The 21030-nt window shown below is 40.3% G+C and overlaps 1 protein-coding gene across 1 annotated transcript in view; it reads left to right on the top strand.

Moving 5' to 3' along the window:
• The window catches only part of DERA (deoxyribose-phosphate aldolase), a 46578-nt gene that overhangs the window by 11466 nt on the left and 14082 nt on the right, over positions 1 to 21030 (top strand). Inside the window, exons 4-6 of the mRNA XM_068191931.1 lie at positions 447 to 542; positions 2115 to 2249; positions 8607 to 8735. Of these exons, the coding sequence (XP_068048032.1) occupies positions 447 to 542; positions 2115 to 2249; positions 8607 to 8735 (360 nt within the window). The remainder of the gene's footprint in view (positions 1 to 446; positions 543 to 2114; positions 2250 to 8606; positions 8736 to 21030) is intronic.

Here is a 21030-nt window from a genome sequence, read left to right as displayed (position 1 = left end):
CTGAGAGTCTGAGAGAAGAGCATTGTAGCTGGAAATGCAGCAGGGCTGCATTAACATAAAGACTGCTCAGTTGCTGCTGGGCTCAGTCTGGCTCCACAAGTAAGAACAGAGCTTGGCAGTGCAGTTTCTCTTGCAGCAATTTGCTGATCAAGCGTAACTGTGATCAAGTCTTAACTGTGTGTGTTGGCATTAAACTGTGAGTCTGTCAATAAAAATCTTGGAGTTTTAACTCCTGCTATGGCAGACTTGTTCCCAGGGTCAGGTGAAGGAATGTGAGGCAGGAAACAGCATGAGAATTACCTGAACCATTTGAGCAGTGTGACATACATCCCTGGTGTGCTTAGGATCCTTGTGAGAACACAGGAGTGGGAGGTGAGGACAGTGCTCACGTGCTCATGGAGAAGGTGGAATTCTCTGTATGAAAAAGGGAACTGTGGCTTTTGCAGGTATCACCGTTGGAGCAGTTTGTGTGTATCCTGCAAGAGTCTCTGATGCAGTGAGCACCCTCAAGGCTGCTGGTTGTAACATACCAGTGGCTTCAGGTAAGCTTCATTTGAAAATATCCCATTAAGTAATTTGATGTTATAAAATACATAGAGAAACCCAGAAGTTTGGACTTGCTTTTGTGTTCAGGGAGTAAGGTGAGAAGGTAACAGGTGCAAGGAAGGGAATGGAAGGAGGATTTTCTTCTGGTATAAGCTTTTGTTCTCTTCCAACTTCAAGCTTATCAGGAATGCCAAGCCTTTTTGCTGGAAGCTCTTCAAAGAGGCCTTTAAAATATATCAGTGTTTTTCTCACCTGGACAGAAGAAATTGAGATAGAGTGCTGGACAAGTATCAGTATACACTAAGTAGATGATGATGATGATGATGTGAGTTCTAATAAAGGTTTATTTTCCATATCATGTTTGGCTTTAAGCATAATCCCGTGTCGAGGTTTAGCCCAAGCCAGTAACTGTGTACCACTCATACAGCCACTTCTGGAGGGGAAACGAGAATTGGAAGAGTAAAAGAGAGAAAATTTGTGCTTTCAGATAAGAGCTGCCTTTCTGTGCACTGCCAGCCCGCTCACCAAGAGAAGGCCTTGGCTCTGTGCTGGCACTACTGGGCACTTACCAAACCATCCCTGGAGAGCCAACACTGCTTCCTGCACAATCCCAAAACACCCCAGCTACAATGAGGATAACTATCCCAGCCAGAAGCAGCACATCCTACAGGCTGAGCTTCAAGGAAGCTGTGAGCAGAGCCAGGGGGTGTTGCCTGCTGAGCAGCCACAGGGTCAGGACTTTCACATCCAAAATCTAACAGCGCCAGCTCCTCTCCAGTCACCGCACACCAGGGACAAGTCCTGAATGTACAGGAAGCAAGAAGTAGAATCAAAGAATTCCTCAGGTTGGAAGGGAGCTCTGGACATGATCTGGTCCAACCCCTGCTCAAAGCAGGGGCTGACTTTGAAGTTAGATCAGGTCTTTAATGCTAAGATACATGTGAGTTTTTTGTTCTTGTTTCATTGCTGTGTAGGGGAAAAATACGTGCTAAATGCATTTTTATGTCAGAGAGAAAGACAATCTCTGACAAAGCCATTATTTTTTCCATTTCCAAAGTTACTTCTGGGCTTTGTAAGTAAGCATCATAAACATAATCTTAAATAGAACTCATTGAAAGCAATTTTTGCTATATTGTGATTTAACCATTAAACAACATTATTATGATTTAAGTGAAGATACAGCTTAAAAGAATTGGAGAAAATTAAAAATTTACATATTGCTTCATATCTGAGCTCCTTGTTTGCTCAATCTGCTGGAAGCAATAGGTGTTGTGCTTTCATCTAGGCTGTTCTGGAAAACATCAAGGCACGTGAAAGATCTTTTCCCAAGATGCACTTACCTTGCTGGACACTGGTTTTTGAGGGTAGAGCCAATGTTTCTAATTGGTGAAGAGAGAGCAGGATGAAGTGCCTGTAGATTTTTTTAATCATGTCAAGCATTAATAAAAAAGAATAGCATCCAAACTTTTTGGTGTATTACTGGTATTTTCAATTTTATGGTCAATTTATAATACTTTAACACACTCATGAAACATTTATTCCTTCTACCTGCACCCCTTTCATGCTAGTGGCTGCTGGGTTTCCATCTGGACAAACTCCCCTGGAGACCAAACTGGCTGAAATAAGGCTGGCAGTGGAATATGGTGCCCAAGAGATTGACATTGTCATTAGCAGGAGTCTGGTGCTGACTGGCCAGTGGGAAGGTAAGAAAAAAATTTCTTTTGGCAAGGAGCCTAAACCTTTCTATATGCACATGCAGGGTCTGTCTTTGTCTCTTCCCCAAATCTCCCCATCAATCCTTGAAGAATTTGGTCTCTCCCCTCAGAATAACTGATAATCTGGGGATCTGAGCTAAATAAAAACTATTTAATCAGTTTATGACAAAAGGTTGCATTTTTTGAGAGGAATCCTGTTGGAAGTTGTGTCAGGCTGGGCAGGCAGAATGACTTTGTGGTTTGAAAATTCACATCTATTCCCTCTGTGCCTTTAGAGAATTTTGTGTACAGCATTCAAAGATAGCAAGTAAAAGCCTAATTATTTGAAGAGTTTTGTTAGAAAGCCCAAGGGGCTGCTAATGTAGATGATACCTTTTTAAATATACATGTTTCATTTCTTGAGGAAAACACGTATTTTAGTTGCTTTCTTTTTGCTGAATGTTGAGGGTACAAATTGACTGTTCGTATTATTATTGATGTTCTGGCGTCTGTAGACTCCTACTAATTAGTAGGAACAATAATGCTGAAGATGGCTTTTGCTCTAATTGCATCCTTAATGCACTGTGAATGGTTTGCCTTAAGTGCTGACAGTGCTCCTATAACTAATCTCCATGTGAAGGTAGACACATCATTGTCTTGGAATGAATTTTCCATTTAGCTGTATAATGCAGTGCCATAATATCCTATTTGCTTGGCAGACTTCATAGTGAAGGCCTGGTACCTGACTTTTTAAAGGAAATAACAGAAATCGTGGTAATAGATCATGTTTTCTGGTCTTCTTTCAATTAACAGTTAGAATTGAACCAAAAACCCCCACGTGTTTCTGCATCTGTGTCTTCAGGACTGGCTTCCTTGCTGTAATGTCTTGGCCTCTTCTGTAGTATTGGCACTTTTGGTCTTAGTTATTTAAGGATTAATAACTTTTGGGGTTTTTTTTTTTAATATGAAGGGGAACTCAGAGGGGAAATAGAAGGCTTGGATTCCGAGAGAGAGTTCGGATCACAACTGAAATGAGCTGGATGTGTGTTGTTAGCTTGCTCTGCATGGGAGATAAATGACTCTTGGTGGCCACAAATTACAAGGGAGGAGTACACAGACACAGCAATGACGGATGTGATGTAAAGCTGTCACTTTACTAAATAACTAAATTAGGGATGGCTTTTAATTTGGTATGCATATTCTTTTTATCCAAAGCTGAAGCCTTGACAAGGTTGAAAGCCATCTTTTTTTTGAAGATATATAATATATATCTATTTTATATGTATTTATATATATATAAATATATAATATATATTTTATATATGTATATATAAATATATAATTGTATGTTCTATATCTACTATAAAAATATTATATATATTATTTGTATATAATATAAAATATATTCTATATAATATATCTATATAGTTATATAAACATAAACATAGACATACCATAAAATAAACATAAACACACACACACATATATATATATATATACATATATATACACAATTTTTTTTTTCACCAATGGCATGGCAGAATTCAAATTATTTCCAAATGATTTCCTAAGTTTATTCCTGAATCTGAATCTGTTTGTGACACGTGTTTACATGATCTTGAAGAAAAGCTACTACAGGACCAGAATTCACTTGCCACAGAGATGCCACAAGGTGAAAAATTACTGTATTTAACTTTCTTATGTAAAAAGAAAGGCATTTCATTAAGTGATCTGGATATTTTGGTGAAAATCTAGTGTTGTGTCTTCCTGTTTAGCTTTCAATAGACATGTTACCTGTGTGATTAGGGATAATACAGAATAATCCATAAAATACTTCTAAAGGAATCTGGAAGAAGGGACGAAGAAGGATTTTTTAGGCTGAATCCCTATATTACATAAAATTAAATAGTGCCTGGATTTAAGGTGCTTCATCAACTAAAGCTGCCTTGCAGTTCTATTATAACTTATGATAGTGATAGTCATTAGAATAATAACAAAAATAACAATAACAACAATAATATGCTTCTATGGGTATTTTCTTATGCTGACAGTTTTCACAACTTCAGAAGTTATTGAAAAAAATCTATGTGGCAGAGTGCTTTTTAGTTCATTTTTAGCTTTTCTTCTAGCCTGTGCAATAATTGGGGTCACCACAATAGAATAGTGTTGCTTTGTGATTTTCTTCAAAGGCTTGTTTGGTTATTAAATATTTTATTGTATGTCCAATTATGTCAAGTTATTTTAAAGTTCTTGGATAATGCTGGAGCTCTTCATGACACTCAGAATGTATTTTCCAGATCTTTGTGAAGTAATTGTTAAGATCTTTTAAATAATGCCGTGTATGAAAGCAGTTTTATTGGACAGCTAAATTGCATCAGAAAATAACATTAAATGAGATATAAGTTTATGAATTTACATACCTTTTATAAGCTTTTAGCTTTTAGAGCAATAGTACTTTAAAGTAGTTTACTCAGCTGTTGTCTTGTATTACTTGACAAAGTATGGATTAAACATAAATTACCAATTTGGATGCTTCCTTTAGACACAGAATGTGGAGTCTTTATGTAAGGAGTGGTCAAGTTGACCAACAAATTGTTGATATAGACTGGATCTATTTATTATTCTTTTTTTCTCCTGTCATCAGCATTTGCTGTACCCTCTGAAGTTGTGTGGGGTGCAGTACTGTTAGTGCCAATTCCACAGCTGCTGGCAAACACCTGGACGTGCTACACTGTCATTGTCTGCAGGAGCATTGTTAATCCATCATTTCCTCTGTGGCTGTTGAATTTTCCTTTAAGAAAAGGGGAAAAAAAAACCAGTTATACTGTGAGGAATTTGAGCATGGCTGCATCCATGATATAACTTCATTATGAAAAGTGCTTTTCGCTGCTGCTGGTTTTTTTAGGTGTGGGTTTAGAGGCTCTGGTCAGGGACTGGGACACTATTTTGTGCTACGTACTTCATAAACGGCGTAGGCAGAACACGCTCCCTGCTCCAGAGCCTTGGAGAAGGCTCCCCACGTTGCCCAGGAGGGTTGTAGCTGGATTTACTATTTCTAGATGTGCAGACTGCCCTGCTGCACAAATTCTGTCCGGTGTTGGCAGCAGCAGCTCGGGCTCCTGCAGCCCAGCCCTGTTTCCAGAATGTGAATCCCTGGAGTTGCACATATGTGAGGGAGTTGTGTTGTGCTGATAGCCCCGTGCTTGTCATTTTGTTAACAAACCTGCCGTTAACATGCCAGACAGAAGGGGCTCCAGCTCATTTTCCAGTTTCCAGCCCATCACAACCACCTTGATCTTGTGGGCTAAGAGAAATCAAAACATCTTCTCATCTCAATTTCTGTTCGTTGTCACTGACTAGATAAAAACACCAAAAAATTGAATTTTTTTTTTCAAAAAATGATTTTATCACCACATTTTTGAAGAAGAGCTATTCCATAAAAAATTAAGCAGTGTGGTTTTTTTTTTTTGCTCCTTTAATATTTTCATTTCCTTTGTTGGAGATCTGGGTTATCCCCTTTATTTTGTGATTTTTTAGGACTAATGTACTACACCAAAATGTCAGATCATCTAGACAACTTAGTGCAGATTACAGCCAGCAAAAACTGTCAGGGATGTTTGCTTGGGAAATGCATAGGGGAAGGAACATTTTCTCTGCTGTATTTAATAGCTGCTAAAATTCAATATAATGTACAAGATATTTACAGTGTTAGGGAAATGACAAGGAAGCTTACAACTCTCGTGGTTTATAACAGTGGAACTAAAACCACGGCTACAAAAGCGTTTTTTCCCCCTACAAAATCGTGATTTTTCTGACTTCTATAAATGCATCTAGTAAAAGCAGATCTAAAGTTCACGGTCAGGTATCTCAAGTGGTGCAAAGTAGAAGAGTTCTTATGTCACATCCATTTTAACAGCTAGGTCAGTAGAGCTACTGCAGACTGTATTAGTGAGCAGCTGGCTCCAGGTATATTCTATATAGGTTGGCTTGTTTTGGGGGTTTTTTGTGGGTTTATTGGTTTGGGTTTTAGTGGCTTTTTTTTTTTTTTTTGTTTTTGTTTTTTTCCCTGGCTTAAGATTTAGGCTGCTTTTAGAATGGATAATATTGGTGCTTTGTTTAATATGCTGGAGAGTACTGGCTGTTTGCTTTGAGAGCTTTTGCTTTTTCTTTGTTTTTAGGAGTCAAAAGGAAATTCTCTCGCCACCTCTTTGTGGTGTTCTTAGCTCACTAGTTGAAAATATGCCTGCAGGGTTTCCTGTGACAGAGTTTTTTGGCCAAATTCTTCGTGCCTCTGCTGCTGACCAGAGATGCTGTGTGTGCTGTGGCGGTTGCTGGTGTTCTGCACAGCTCACAGATATTCCTGCATTTGTAGCACCCAGCCTTGGTCCTGCTGCTGTTCAGCTTGATGGAGCTGAGTCGTTAAGTGCTGGACTTCTTGGCAGCACAGACTGTCCCACGGGAAGCCCAGCACTCCTTGAAACACTGAGGACATTTTCAAGCGTGTCTGACTGCACCCATACTTTAGGCATTTGCCCAAGATTTTCAGGATAATCCCATTATTTGTGCCTTGATTGAAATCTGACCGAGTACTGAAAGTTCTCTTATTTTTGAAAGGAGTAGGAGTTTTCACACTTGTTCTGTATCAAAGCAGTTGCAGCTTGCACTGGGACCGGGGTGCTCTGTCCCAAGTGTAGCTGCATTTCCAGCTGTTCTGTTACTGTGGGGTTGAAAATGCCCTGCGAATGTCAGCTATTGTCTGCAATCATTGAGCTCTGAATAAAGAAGAGCGCTTCTTACCTACACACCTGCCCCACTGAAGTGTGCCCACTTTTCCTCCTCCCCAGCTAAGCTGACAGACTCGGGTGGTTGAGGATCCTGAGTCGTTCCTGGCCGTGGGATGCTGTGTGCTGGCAGGCAGCGAGGCTGCTCAAACGAGCCTGGCGCTGATTGCATGTACAAGTACCTTCCAGCTGCAGGGGAGGGTGCTGGAGCTGCAGTGCCAGGGAACAGCAGCTGTGAGGATGTCATTTCTGTGCGTGGAATCCAACCTAAATGTGCAGTTTGTTGACTTTATTTTGACATTTTTGGTGGCGTTATCTCGAAGGTAGGGAAAACTTTTTCCTCTTGTTACCGAAACTAGAAGAAGGCTGCTTTCTCTGGGTTTTCAAAAGCTTCAGGAAAGAGTCACCCCACAAAAAGAGATTTCGTTTGGATCTAACATGAGCAGGGTTATTAAATGCACCAAAAAAAAAACCCCAAAAAAACAACACAGGTCCTTTGTGTTTCCTTTTTTGAGCCTCGATTTGATGTAGGTTTCTGGAGCATCACCAATTGATCAATAAAACATGTTAGACTGCATGCTAGTACTGATTAATTCACACCTTTGGTACACAGTGAGGAACAAGGTGAAGCCTGGTGTCTATAAAGGGACTTGCTAAGTGCATCAGCCAGTTGTCTGCTAATGTGTGCAGCGTGTCTCAGAAGGCCAGCCCAGCAATTCCAGCCCTGGACACCCTGGTGTGCCCATGGCATCAGTGGGATGAGGGCCCTGCCACAGCCGCCAAGCCCTGCCCCACGCTCCCAGCTCTCACTTAAGGGCTGAGGGGAAAAGAAATCTAGTATTGCTGAAAAAAAACCAGAAGTCTTTCTAGCCTGGACTGTTTTACACCTAATTAAAGCTGTATTTCAGCCTCCTGTCAAAGAGCTTGTGGATTATGTGTTTGGAGATTGAGTAGAGTTTGTCAAAAGGACCCTCTTGCATAGCATCCTGTTTGTTTATTTTGCATCTTAGCTTTCTTTAAATTCAAAATCCAGAAATGGTGACTGTGCACTGTAAGAGCTGCTTTTCTCCCCACACTGGAGCAATCTTAAACATCCCCAAGCAGCCAACTTCTGACAGCAATGCTTCATTATTTTCTGGCTCTTCTAGTCTCCCTCTGTGTAAACTTTTTTGGGAGCACTGCTGAATTTTACCAGTAGGGTAAAAGGGAGGGCTTCACTGGCCAGGTGCAGAGAAAAACGTAGCTGTCTCCGAGTACTGATTCAATGTACTACCATGTTTATTGCTGGGAAAGCTGGTTTAAGATCAACCTTTACTATCATAGCATTTTTTACTCCTGATGTATTCATGGGTATTTCGTACATTTGTATTTTGAGAGAGCATTAATAGCTATTAAGTAAAGTCTGAAACTGCACGGCGCTGTTAATTACCTGCAGTCATGTAATTTATTGAACTTACAAAACTTAAGTTCCTGAGTGCTACGACTAATTATAAGATTGGAAATTAATCCAGAAGTGGAAATTACAGCCATACTTGAAAATATCTCTCAGGCAGCTTTGATCATTTCCACATGCTTTTATCCCCAGATCTGTACGAGGAGATCCGTCTGTGCCGTGCAGCCTGTGGAGGAGCTCACATGAAAACAATCTTGGCTACAGGTGAACTGGGCTCCCTTGCCAATGTCTACAAAGCCAGTATGATAGCTATGATGGCAGGTAAATACCCTTGGTTCTCCTTTTAAGCTAAGAATGTCTTTGCTATATTATTTATGAGGCTCAAAAAATTCCGGTCTTGGAAGTTTGGTTTTGTCGACGGTAGAAAAAATTTGTGTAGCAGTTACTGAAGCTGCAGGTGGAGTAATCAAGTCACTTGTTGAGTCACTTGTTTTGTGTAACCTACAAAAAACTGCATGAAATGTTAAGTAAGAAACTGCTGAATGGCAAGGGTTGTAGGGACAAGTAAAATTCGTTGTCCAAGATCTGGTCTGATCAGAAAATTTAATAAAGGCATTTGGGGCAGACACACTCCTGGAGGCAGGTGTGGTGACCTACAGCTAGGATGTGGGTAGGTGGCTCACAAGCTTGTTTTAAATGCAAGGGGAACTTCCCAGTGAAGATTCATGCCAAAAGCTCTCACTTTTGGTTTGTGATCACTTCTAACCACCTCTGAGAGGGCAGCTCAGGAAACCAACCTTCCAGAACAGGATAGAGTTCCCAGGGGCTGTGCATTCTCTGCAGGTGTTACGTTTCTGCACAGCTTAGCACCCATTTGATCCCAGATTTTCAGCAGCACATTCTCTCTTTGCAGCTTTGGCACAATTTTCCTAGCTGAACCAGGATTACAGGATTCTGTGTTTTAGTGCTGTGTTGGAGATGCAAAATTGGGAATTGGCCCCCAGGTACTAACTTTTCCCACTGTGCTTGAAAGTGGGCTCCTCAAGATTATTTCTAGAAGTGAAAAGATATACTAAGAACCACCTGGGTTAGTCTGTCTTCTAATCTTCCCCTAATTTTTATGTTGATTTTTTTTTTCTCCTTTTATTTTTTTTTTCAGACTTGAAATTCTTACATTAAAGCAAGAAAGACATCATCAAATGTCTTGTCAGTATTTAAATAAATGTTCAGCTTGCTGCTGACCTCACTGTTACCATACACAATTCTGTGCTTCTCTGATTCAAGAGGAATGGAGAGCATTTGAGGCTTCTAACAAGCCCAGCTACAATGTCAGTTAGTATCATTAGACACAGAGGATCAGTATTATGCCATTAAATATTGCTTTTAATTAGAGGAGGTGTAAGAAACACACATTTCCTCGTATTTAAACTGATGCACTAATCATTATGATCACTTTTTGTACCACTGAGTAGTGAGAAATCCAGCTTGTAAAGCATTTTACCGTTTTCCGAATTTTGCTGGTGTAGTTTTTTTGAAATACAGCAGATGGCTCTATTGTTAATGATTTTCCTTGCCTAGTTATTCATTTTACAAGATACTTATCCATCTGAATATATCCAGTAATTTCCTCATTTCAGTCTTTTGCTTTTTCTTTGTGGGTAGGCATAAAAATGAGAATTTATTTGCAGTCTACATACACCCACTGAGGGCCAGGCTTTCAGAATCCAACTTGTCGGAACTGCTGAGAGCCTCGAATTCCAGTTGAATTTTGTTTTATTTGTATCATTTTTGGGGGGAAAGTGAATCCATAGTATAGTGGATTCAAGCGAAAAAAGTGGCTCTAGAAGTTCTTGTTGCCTCTGACCAGTTCCTCCTGTCCTTTACAGCAAAATGCAGTTCCTTCAGCTGTGCTGTTAGAAGTGCTTCTCATGTGTCATTGTAAGCTGAGTTTTCAAAGAATTACGGTTGAAAATTATTCAGAAAAGGGTTAACTAGTTTGCTGTGGGGTTTTTGATTGGTTGGCAGTATTTTAGGTTCTTTTTAAAATGGTCACAGCCTCAGTAATCTGGTTTACAGCCTCGCTTTGCATGCAGTTTTATCAGTGCAATTGAGGATGTGCAGTCCTCAAGATGTTCTTGCTTCACTGCCCATGATGCCAGCCTATCATGTGGGGAGCACCAAATCCTGGGGTTACAGATGTTTGCAGTGCCTTGCTGAGCATGCACACATTCACCAGGGTCCTGAAGCACAAAGACATCAGGGGTAGAATATAATATATAATACATAATATTGTATATATAATAGATTATAGATTATATATAATATATTATAATATGCTATCTAATAATGTTTAATTTAACTATATTGTATAGAAACTATTAATAGAATAGAATTAATATGCTTAATATATTTTATATTTAATTGCATATAATATGAACTAGTATATTATGTATACTTTTTCTCTGTGTGAACTAGTGGCTCCTGACTCCTGCTGTCTCTGAAATAATTCTCCATGGCTACTTTTTCTTCTCTAGTAAAGTCCACGAGGGGAAAGACATAAGAACAGGAGGAGGCATACAGGTGTCTTAAATTCTTTTAACCATGCCTTTGCCAACTTGACTGGCACGCCATACATTCTTCTGGAATATTTAAGAAGCTATTTCTGAGTGAAGGAGGCTGACATCCCTCTAAGGACAGGGACTCATCTGACAAGAATAATCTGTGCAGTGCTGAGGAGGGCAGGATGGCAGGGAGCTTTGCACAGCAGTGGCTCTGTCCCACTGCCAAAGGAGCACCTTGATTTTGGAAAGCTGCCTGAGAAACACCCCTAGCACAGAATCAGGGAATCTGGGGTCATTGGCTTATAGCATCCCCTCCATTTCTTGTGCTTCTTCAAGTCCTGGTGGTGATTTGAGTGCATGAGCTTCTCAAGAAAACTGACTGCATTTTTGGCTCTGCCTTGGGGACAGAGAGTAAAGTGATTAGTGGGGTTCAGTGTCTGGTGTATCCTTGTGTAAATCATGTCCACTCCCACAGGAGACACCCAAGTCTGTGCCTCAGGAGTCTCTTGGAATAAGCAGTCCTAAGGAACACAGATGGGTGGCTGACTCCCCCATGCTAGTTGTAACTATTACATAGTTCTTCAGTGAGAATTTTCAAGAAGAAATTTCTCAATTTCTTCTTGCGAACACTCAAGAAAGCATTCTTGTACATAGTATGAGAGATGGGCCATTTTTAAACTTCTGTTTCTTGACACAAACATCAGAAACAGGCAAGGAAGGCGGACAAGGAAGGGAAAGATGAATTTGCAGTGGGAAAGGAATACTTCAGTAAAGCTGTTGATTATTTAATTGCATATTCTGCTCATATATAAGATTTTTTTATTCTGGAAAGCCAAATTACCTAATTCCAAGTCTTTATTGTACTGTGTAACAATTCACAATCATTAAGATATGCAGGCTAGGAAAGAGGTGGAGGAAGTGATCAAGTAAAGGTACTTTGAATGTGAAAACTGGATCTGTGTCATTTTGACTGTGAAAACTGCTCCTTTTATGCCACACTTTGGGAAGCTGCAGGAGCACAGCAGTGACATGTGAAAGATACTTGTTTTCTTTGTATATATCTAAACAAGAACCTGTGTAAAGAACAGGAGTGATAAATGTTCTTCTGCAGCTCTACTGATGTATGGGTTTTAAACAATTTTTTCATGGGTCATTAAACAATTAGTCAAATAAATGGTATGTGGAGATACTGACTAATGTAAACATTGGATTTATGAAGGGAATGAGATAGAGCTAAAACAAACCAATTTCTAAAATCTCTAGCACAAAAAATCCTGCAAGAAGCAGCAGAAGGTGGCTGAAGCAATAAGGTCTCTGATGTCTAGAGGGGGAAAATTAAAACACGTTGAATATGTGAGCAGAAATAATTTTAGATCCTTTGATGCTGTTCATTCCAAAGTGAACAGAAATAACACAGAGCCACAAACAGCGAGGGAAAGCTTTGTGTTGCTGTTCACAGGAGAGAGAGGTGGTTTGGAACATCACAAAAGAATGTCTGGCTACACAAAGATTTTACCTCAGCTCTAAATAATATTTTTATCTTGGGGTTAATATTAGGGAAGACAAACTCTAGTATGCCAATAGCTGTTGTTTTTCTGAGCACTTTCTTGCACAGATTTGTTTTGAGCAGGGTTTTGTGGTGAGGCTGTAAACATGCTAGCAGTCATCTGAGTGCAAGGGCTCACTTCCTACTGCTGGATGTGGACCACTAGGAACCAAAACTTCTGCCAAGTGACAGTTTCATGAAAAATGAGAGACCAAGGAAACCAAACTAGCAAAACTGACTAAAAAGCAAGGCATGCTTTGCTAAAATGAAACCATCATAGAAAACAAGACTACTGAATAAACAATAATACTTGGCACTTAGTAGCTTACGTCTTCAAAGCACATAGCTGACATTAGCAGAGTAAGTCTTACAATTACCTTGTAATTTATATCATATCTAATTTACGAGATAATTTACAGATTTTTATAATATCAAAAATACGAGACAAAGATAATAACAGACAAAGCAAAAGTCAAACTGAGATCACTTATGAGTTTCTGGCTTTAAGTCTCATGCTCAATATAAAAATCAAGGGTCCCCCCTCAGCAGCATGTGAGATGTATTATGTGTTGATTTAATTATGTGTCTACAACTTCAACTGTAATTTGATACTAAGTCAGTCAGCTTTTAGAACCCAGAGCATTTGCAAATGAAAGGCAAGTCAAGGGAGCAAGCTTGGTAACACAACATTTCACTTTGTGTCTTGTTTTACTTGTCTGAAATACAACCAACTGTGTTTGGCTTACGGTGTGTGTGTAAAGGGCACACTCTACCCGTAAAACACCCATGAGAAATCAGAAACAGCTCCTTTCTGTGGCTGTGGTCTGTCTCTGAACGCTCTCCAGGGTGGAAGATGATGTTCAGCTCTGGGCTGGACATCCAGTATGGGGCTGGGGGCAGTCAGGGCATCCTTATTCCTAGGAGTGTGTTGGGAGGAGTACTTGGCACCGACTGATGACTGAGGCTTTCTTGGCCACTGTCTGAGTGTAGAGGTGGTTGCAGTTGGCTGCTTAAGGGGCTTATCAGGACAGTGGCTATTGCTGTGGAATTATACTGGGAGTTGATCACTTCCCTGTCTGCTGCAGCAGATGTCCTGTGTTCTGCATAGTCTCTGGTTGTTGAGCATATTCAAAGCTCTGGCTAACATCACTGAAAGCTTAGTGCGAAGAACGAGCTCAAAACACACTGTGGAAAACCAAGATGCAGTGTGGCAGTCTGTCTCAAAGTTTTGAATGCTATCATGGACTAACAAAGTTTTTGAATTAAGTGTAAGATCAAAAGATGGAGTATCTTTAAATACAATCAGCCTAAAAGAGGTTGCAACAGAAACAAGTGACATCATCTGTTCTGGTACAGAATGGGGAGAAATAAAAAAGCCAGCAGTATGAAAATGCTGCTAACAGCATGTTCAGTGAGGCACTACAAGGATGCTTGCTCTCTCAAATGAGGTAATTGCCTACAAGCTTAACAGGGATACTGCAGCTAATCACTAGAAATAATGTAGGCGTGATAGATAAGCTTGGAATTGAAAAGTTCCAACAATGCAATCACAATATCCTCAGGTTTGAATTGCTGATGAGAGGCCATAGAAAGACTAGTAGCAAAAAACCCCACCAAAAACAACAACAAAAAACCCCCACACCCAAAACCAACAACAACAAAAAAGTGGGGCTTTACAGACCTTGAAGGAATGTGAAATGAGACTTAAAAATCTGTCTGGAACTCAGTAATATATGTGTAGGGAATCAGAAGTGAAGGAATGGAAAGTGGTTGAGATAGGCTAGGACAGGCTCTCATGAAAAGTCTTTCCAGTTGAGTCAACAGAACCCTGCATGGGTAAGTGGAGGACAGAAGTAACACTTGAGAGAAACAAAGATGTTGGGGGAAAAATAACGATACAAAGAATCTGTGAAGTGAGAACAGACTCGGAGCGCATACAGTGAAGCCTCATTTGTTTGCAGTTTGTTAAAAACCCAGACATGCATGCAATGGCACATTTTGTTATGCATTTATTTATGTGCTTACTGAGCTGTGTGCCTGCCTACACAGCCATATCTGAGGGGAGATCTTTATTTGGGGCCATTCATATTTGTCAGAGCAGGATGCCTGGCAACTCAGCTAATTTTGTGCAATTTTTACTAATTTTGTGTCTGTTCTATTAATGGTATTCTCCTGTAATCAGAAAATAAGAACATATACCCCCCAATGAAGTCAAAGAAGAAATAGCAGTGTAAAAGTTGTCAGCTCTGTACCTGTTTGTTTGATTTTTGTGTTACCCACAGCACCACCTGACTTTCTCCCTCCACCATCTCCCCTTACAAATATCTTACAAATAGAAACAGTGATATTTCCAAGCACTTCCCATCAGAAGAACTCCAACTCAGGAAGCCAGAAGATGGGTTTGAGGTTGCAGAGTGACTTCCAGCATATCATGACTTTTGACCACTCTACTTGCCTCTCTGGTTTTCTGTGTGTAAAATTAACATTTGCATGTTTTGTAGAACCTCTGTGAGGCTTAGTAAATTAAGATATAAACAGAAATGTGTTCCTCTTGCTAGAAGGTAGAAATTTTTGTGCCTGTGCATGGAGATGGAATTCTCTTGGTCACAATTCAAATTGGGAACTGGAGTGAGAGATGGTCTGTAAATTTTCTGGTGGGAGCTGCTGGCTGTGATTCCCTGGTACACCGGCCCTGGGGGTGACAGTGGTGGTGGGAGCCAGCAGAGCTCCAAAGTGATGCTTTGTGCACTGCAGCAGACGCGAGCAGCAGGGAGGTGCCCTTCCTCCAGCTGTTCTCACAGCACTCTGCCCAAAAGGAGAGTTCTGCCGTGTCCCCTGTTCACCTGTTCTGTCTGTTTCTCCTCAGAAAACCCAGGCTTGTCCTTCTCTCTGAGGACAAGGGTTTGAACGCTGATTTCTGCTTGCTGGCCTTTAGGAAAGGGGCTGTTCTTTATGCTCCACCCTGTGGAACTGGCTGTGAAATAGCAGGTACTGACAGAGTAACACACTGTTGAGTGGGGTCAACTTTCTATTAGCAAATTATCCTCAGTGCCTGAATGGCACTTTACCTTTGCTGATATTCAAGATCTTTCCAGAACATGTTAATTAAGGAATATCTGAATGGTATACTTCCAATTTATAACAACTGATGCAGAGAGGTGAGAAAGCACCCCTGTTGGGTTAATTTTCCCCATGAATGAAACCTTGTTTCTATGTTAAATAACTTGTTAGAATTTGAGTTAAAACGTCTGAAGTTTCATATCACCTCAGACTCAGAAATTGTTGCACAGTGAATAGTTCCAGTCAAACATGCCAGTAAAATAACAGGGCTTCCTGGCAAAAAACTTTGCATCTGTGAAGCTCTGGTATTGAAGGTAATGGTTTGAGAGAATGCAATTTTAAAACATGGAAATATTATGTAAAATCAATAGATGTACTGGGTACTATTTATTTCTTTGATATTTCAGGTTGGGTTTTTTTATTCTGTCAGTAGCAGGTGTTAAATTCTACTAAACCAGTGAAAAATAGAAATAAATATTTAATTTACTGTACCTATCAATTATATAAAATTGGCTTATGAAATATTAAAAGAGATTGCATGTAGGAACACGAGTTAGAAAATCCAGTTCCTTAACAGAAGCCTAACGTAGATGTGGAAATACGCTAAGCATGATTTTAGGGTTGTAGGTCCTGGATTTGTTGTTGTTGTTGCTTTTTAAGGTATCAAGGCCTAGTGGTTGTGCCTGTCTAATTTGAAAACTTATGCTCATGACAGCAGCAATGTGGATTTAGACTTGTGAAGAGAAAGGTATTGAGAGGAAAAATACATCAGGAATATGTGATCTTGAACATCATTAGGTTATTTTAAAGAACTATGGGTGCTCACTTGAATATACCATTTAATCATAAGGACACAGGGAAAAACAAAGAGGCAGAACAAGAGATGAGCACCAACAGAAGTGAAATACCAGTTGAGCCATAAAAGTGGGACAAAACCAAGAAGTTTCCCATAAGGAGGGCATGGATTGTTTCCTTACCTGAGTGTTAAACCTGCATGTTAAAACACACTGATATCAATATAAAGACATCCATGAGCCTTCAACAAATCATGTCCTAATGGTGCTGTTGCTGCTTTTCTTTTTTTTTTTTGTTGAAGTGTTACATCATGAAGTGCAGGGAAACACTGAGCACCCCAGCTGACTGCTGGGGGGCATGAACACATTCCCCACCGAGCTACACAGGACTGGTCAAATGCAAATGCATTTATCATAGAACGTGCTCATTTCAGTGGTGTTTGGAAACAGACTCTTGCAGCTTGCCTCTGTGGTTGCTTGCAGTGTTTTTGATGAGGTACACAAGGAACTTGAATTTCCTGGGCAGGTACCTGGGTTACTTGGAGTCTGTCTCCCAGCCTTCCTGTGTTCCTCTGGTTCTTGTTGTTACAGCTCAGATTGTGATCAAAAAATGGAACACTATACTTGGGAATTTCCTCCCCTGGGAAATGTTCCTGATTTGGTTTGGTTGTTGTTTTGGTTTTTTTTTTTTTTGTTTTTTTTTTTTTTTTTTTTTCAATTCCTTTTCAGAAATTATAGTTTTAAAATTCAGCATCTCTCGGATAAGACAATTTAAGATTTCTGCCTGTACTTTATAGTTACTAAAGACAATAGCTTTCCCAGAGGTGTCTGTAGGAGTCCTTCTGAGGGATTTTTTCAAAGACTAAATTGACAGCAAGGGCTTAGTCTTCATGGCAAATCAACAGGGATCTGACATCTGATTGTCTCTTGTACTTTTGATGTTTCTTTCCTGCTATCTATTTGGGCTATGGAGTGATTTGTCTGCAGTGCACAACTGCAGCTGATTCCTAAGGCTGAGTTCTCCCTAAATCTAAGCTGGAGAAAGGATTGACCCTTGGTGACACCAGGAGCTCTTTTTGAGTATAACATCTTCTTTCCATCACCTTTGCAGTCATGTTGCCAGTCCAATGTCCAATTTACCAGCCAATCCCAAACATCTCAGGGATGAAATCTTGTAGTTTGTCACTGTTAATTCATCTGTAATGGACCATAAAGGAAACAAGGGATGATGTTCCATATTCCATGAATCACTCTGAACTTAAATTATGGAATAAAACATTGTGAGCCATGTATCTTCAAAAGCCTCCTTCCCACTAGTCCTGGAAAGTGAACCCGTGGAGAACTCAAAGGAAGCACAAAGCCTTCCTCGTGAATGGAGCTTTGGAACAGAGCTGACCCCAGGACGTGGAAGCAGCTCGCTGGGGTATGATGGAGAAGGATGCCGTGTATCTTGGGAATCCTAGTCCCCAGGAAGAGGACGGGTGGCGTTTTTCAGCTGGTGCTCTGCTACCCTGACACCATATACATGCTGTTGGTAGCTAACTAATTAGGTTTATGTTGTAATCAGGCACTGTGTCTGCAGCTGCTCTGGATCTCAGCACTTCCAACTTCTCAGCAGCTTGCGTGGTCGCCAGTTGCAGCACGGTTGCAGCTTCAAGGCAGAATCCTCCAGGAACGTCAGCTGGGTGGACCCTGTGCAACTGTAAGGATGCCATTTCCAGTGCCTGGGTTAGAATTACAGCTCAGCTTTAAACTCAGTGTCTCCAGAGAGCACTGCAGAAACACTTGTTTTTTCTCCAGAAGTAAAACAAAAATATCCTAGTAAAATAAGCAGAGCTACTCCATGCCCTTGAACAGCGTCTCGGTGAGTTCATTTGCAGGCACTTGCTTCTATTATGAAGTAAGAACTGAGGCTGGGAGAGAAACTCAATAAGAAAATAATATATTTTTCTTCTAAAATGTTGAAGAAATTGAGTAAAAAAAAAGTTAGTGAGAGGTAAAGAGAAGCTTTTAAGTTTGAAGTGTTCCTGTGCCTTTTTTACTGTCTTAAGGACACAGTTTTGGAGTGAAACACGAGAACATGCAGAGCACTTTGTCACCTAAGTAGAAAAGTGCTGCAGATAAGAACAAATAATTATTAATCAGTAACACCACTGTATTTTGTTGCTTCTTCCTGTTTAATGAATGCCTTGTTTGTGAAAAACGCAGGAGAGATCTGAGATTATTTGAGGGGAATTTTTGTTCAGCAGAAGGTAAAGGAAAGATAAGAACAGAATCAGTTAAAGTCAGAAGGAAGCAACTAATATTGCTTTTGAGGTTGTGCATTTTGTATTATTCATGGCAGTGACTCCTGTATGGCTTGTAAGTTTTCTACGTTTTCATTTGCAAAATTAGGTGGGACATCACATAAAGAGTAAAGTAGTCAGTGAAATGTAGAAAGATTGAGATCATCACGATCATGCAAAGCTTGTAGATGCCTTTCCACAAAATGTGGTTAGCTACAGCACTGATTTTTATGTTAATTTACTAGTGAATAATTTAAAAAGACCTGTTTACTTTTTAATAAAAGGGAAAGATATAAATTGGCTGAGTGTTCCTAATGTTACTTACAGCTGCCATTGAGCAGATGTTAGGGATTCTTAGTGGTAGGCTAGACCAAAATAAGTTTTATGAATAAACAAACAATTTCTTTTTACTACCAACTCTTTCAGGCTGGTTCTATCCCAAATTCACCGTGAATGGCTTTTTAAAGTCACCTCATAAATAATTACCTTTCTTGTGGCACTTTTTTCTAGGCACTTGGATTTTAATTACAGTGATGAACTGTTTTAATAAGTTGTTAAATAATTTTATCTTTTTAGGAGTGAATCCATTTTCTATTTCTCTTTGACTTCATCGGTTCCTGGGGCTTTAATCCTTTTAATTCTTGCTAATTCACTTTATAAATTCATGCTGGAAAAGTAAACAGCACGCAGCAGCATCATTTTCTTTTGAACTCTGTGCACGTACACCCACCTCAGCTTGCTGGTTATCAATGGTCTCCTGTTACTAGTAACCATTTTGTTTAACTCAGTCATTTGGATCACAGTAAGTATGAAAAGATAGGTAATTAAAAGGAGACAATGTGGTTTTGCTTTGGGCTAATGTCTGGGGGCCTTAGAGCCCTCCATGGAAGTGAATACAGTGCTTGGTTCTTAGATAAGGGATATGTAACACAGCTGTACTTCACCCCAGAACAGCATCTTCCAATGTAAATACTTATCAGACACCTTTGTGATTTGATGTTGGGAAATGCTGAACACGGAAATCCTCCTGGCTTTTTTTGCTGTTTATGCCAGAAGGAAAGGTGCAGACGGGGTGGTCGCGCTTCCCGGCGACGCTGACACCACCCCTGCCTCTGCAGCTTGGCACGTGACAACTCAGCAAAGCACAGGGGGTGTTCTGCTTGACCACCTCTGTTTCTGAACATCTGAGTGGAGAAGTCATTGTGTCTTGGTTTGAAGAGACAGGAGTCTGCTAAGGAAGGCAGGAACCCCCCCTTGAAATGGAAAATGCAAACTCCCTCCCTCCGAATTATTATAATTTTGAAATTAAGGGGCTCTCAGGCAAAGATGTGGGAGCAGGAGTAACAGTTCTTTGCTAGGAAAACTAAAAATACAAATGTAATAGTGCAAACAAACAAAAAAAAAAACTATTGCCAGAGTGAGAGCAGGCCCTGGCAGCCTGTGGGTCAGGGAGGTGGCAGCAGTCCCATCCCATGGTGGCTCAGCCCTCCTGCAGTGCCAGCTGTGCTTCTGCTGGAGCAGGGATCCTGGACAAGGGTGGAGTTTTCCTCTGAAGCTCCAGGGCTGGTGGGGATGGGCCTGGGCTTCCTCTGGGAATGCAGTGGAGAAGAAAGCTGCTCCTCTGGGAATGCAGTGGGCAAAGGCTGCTGTGGTGTCCCAAAGGTCAGATTGTATCCAGGTAGGAATGCTTGGCTCCTCCCCTGGGCGGAGCCTCTCCCCATGGGATGATGGAATTTTCTCAGCCATGCAGGGACACTCAGTGGCCATGAACAGCAGAGATCTCCTGGAGGGAGGATTGGCTGTGGGAGAAATAAAGAAAAAAACTGCCCAATGAACAGAAGAGAACTGCCCCAGCTCTGACAGATGGCAAAAAGAACACACACTTACCTTACAATCCAGAACACATTGATACCAGATATTGCTGCAAATTTTACACAGACAGGTTTTGGTTTCCACCCCTCCACCCCCTGTAAGAAAGATATAAAATGTACTGTCTCAATGAATAGTGACATTTAATAACTTGCCACTAAATATCTATGAGGATATATATACATCTAGCACAAAGAGAGTTTGATATTCAATTCCTTTGATTCACAGTATTTCAGTAAAAAGGGTGGAATGCCAAAGTTCAAAATGATAATATGTATTTAGTGTAAGTTTTTAAAAATGTAAAACCTATATATAAAATATAGATTTGAAGACTGGAATATCATCTTTGTTTTGCCAGTGGACTGGTGAAATCAGCATTTCTCTATGGTTTCAATAATTTTTTTTAAACCAAGACCCATGCAGTTGTTTAATCAGGTTGTTGGTGCTTTTGGTTTGAGATGTTCACCATAATTGCAGTCTGTGGTAAGTTCAGCACACAGC

This window comes from Anomalospiza imberbis, chromosome 5 (genome assembly GCF_031753505.1).
Source record: "Anomalospiza imberbis isolate Cuckoo-Finch-1a 21T00152 chromosome 5, ASM3175350v1, whole genome shotgun sequence".
Lineage (NCBI taxonomy): Eukaryota > Metazoa > Chordata > Aves > Passeriformes > Viduidae > Anomalospiza > Anomalospiza imberbis.
The sequence above is the reverse complement of the archived record's forward strand: the minus strand, read 5'-3'. Positions and strand labels throughout refer to the sequence as shown.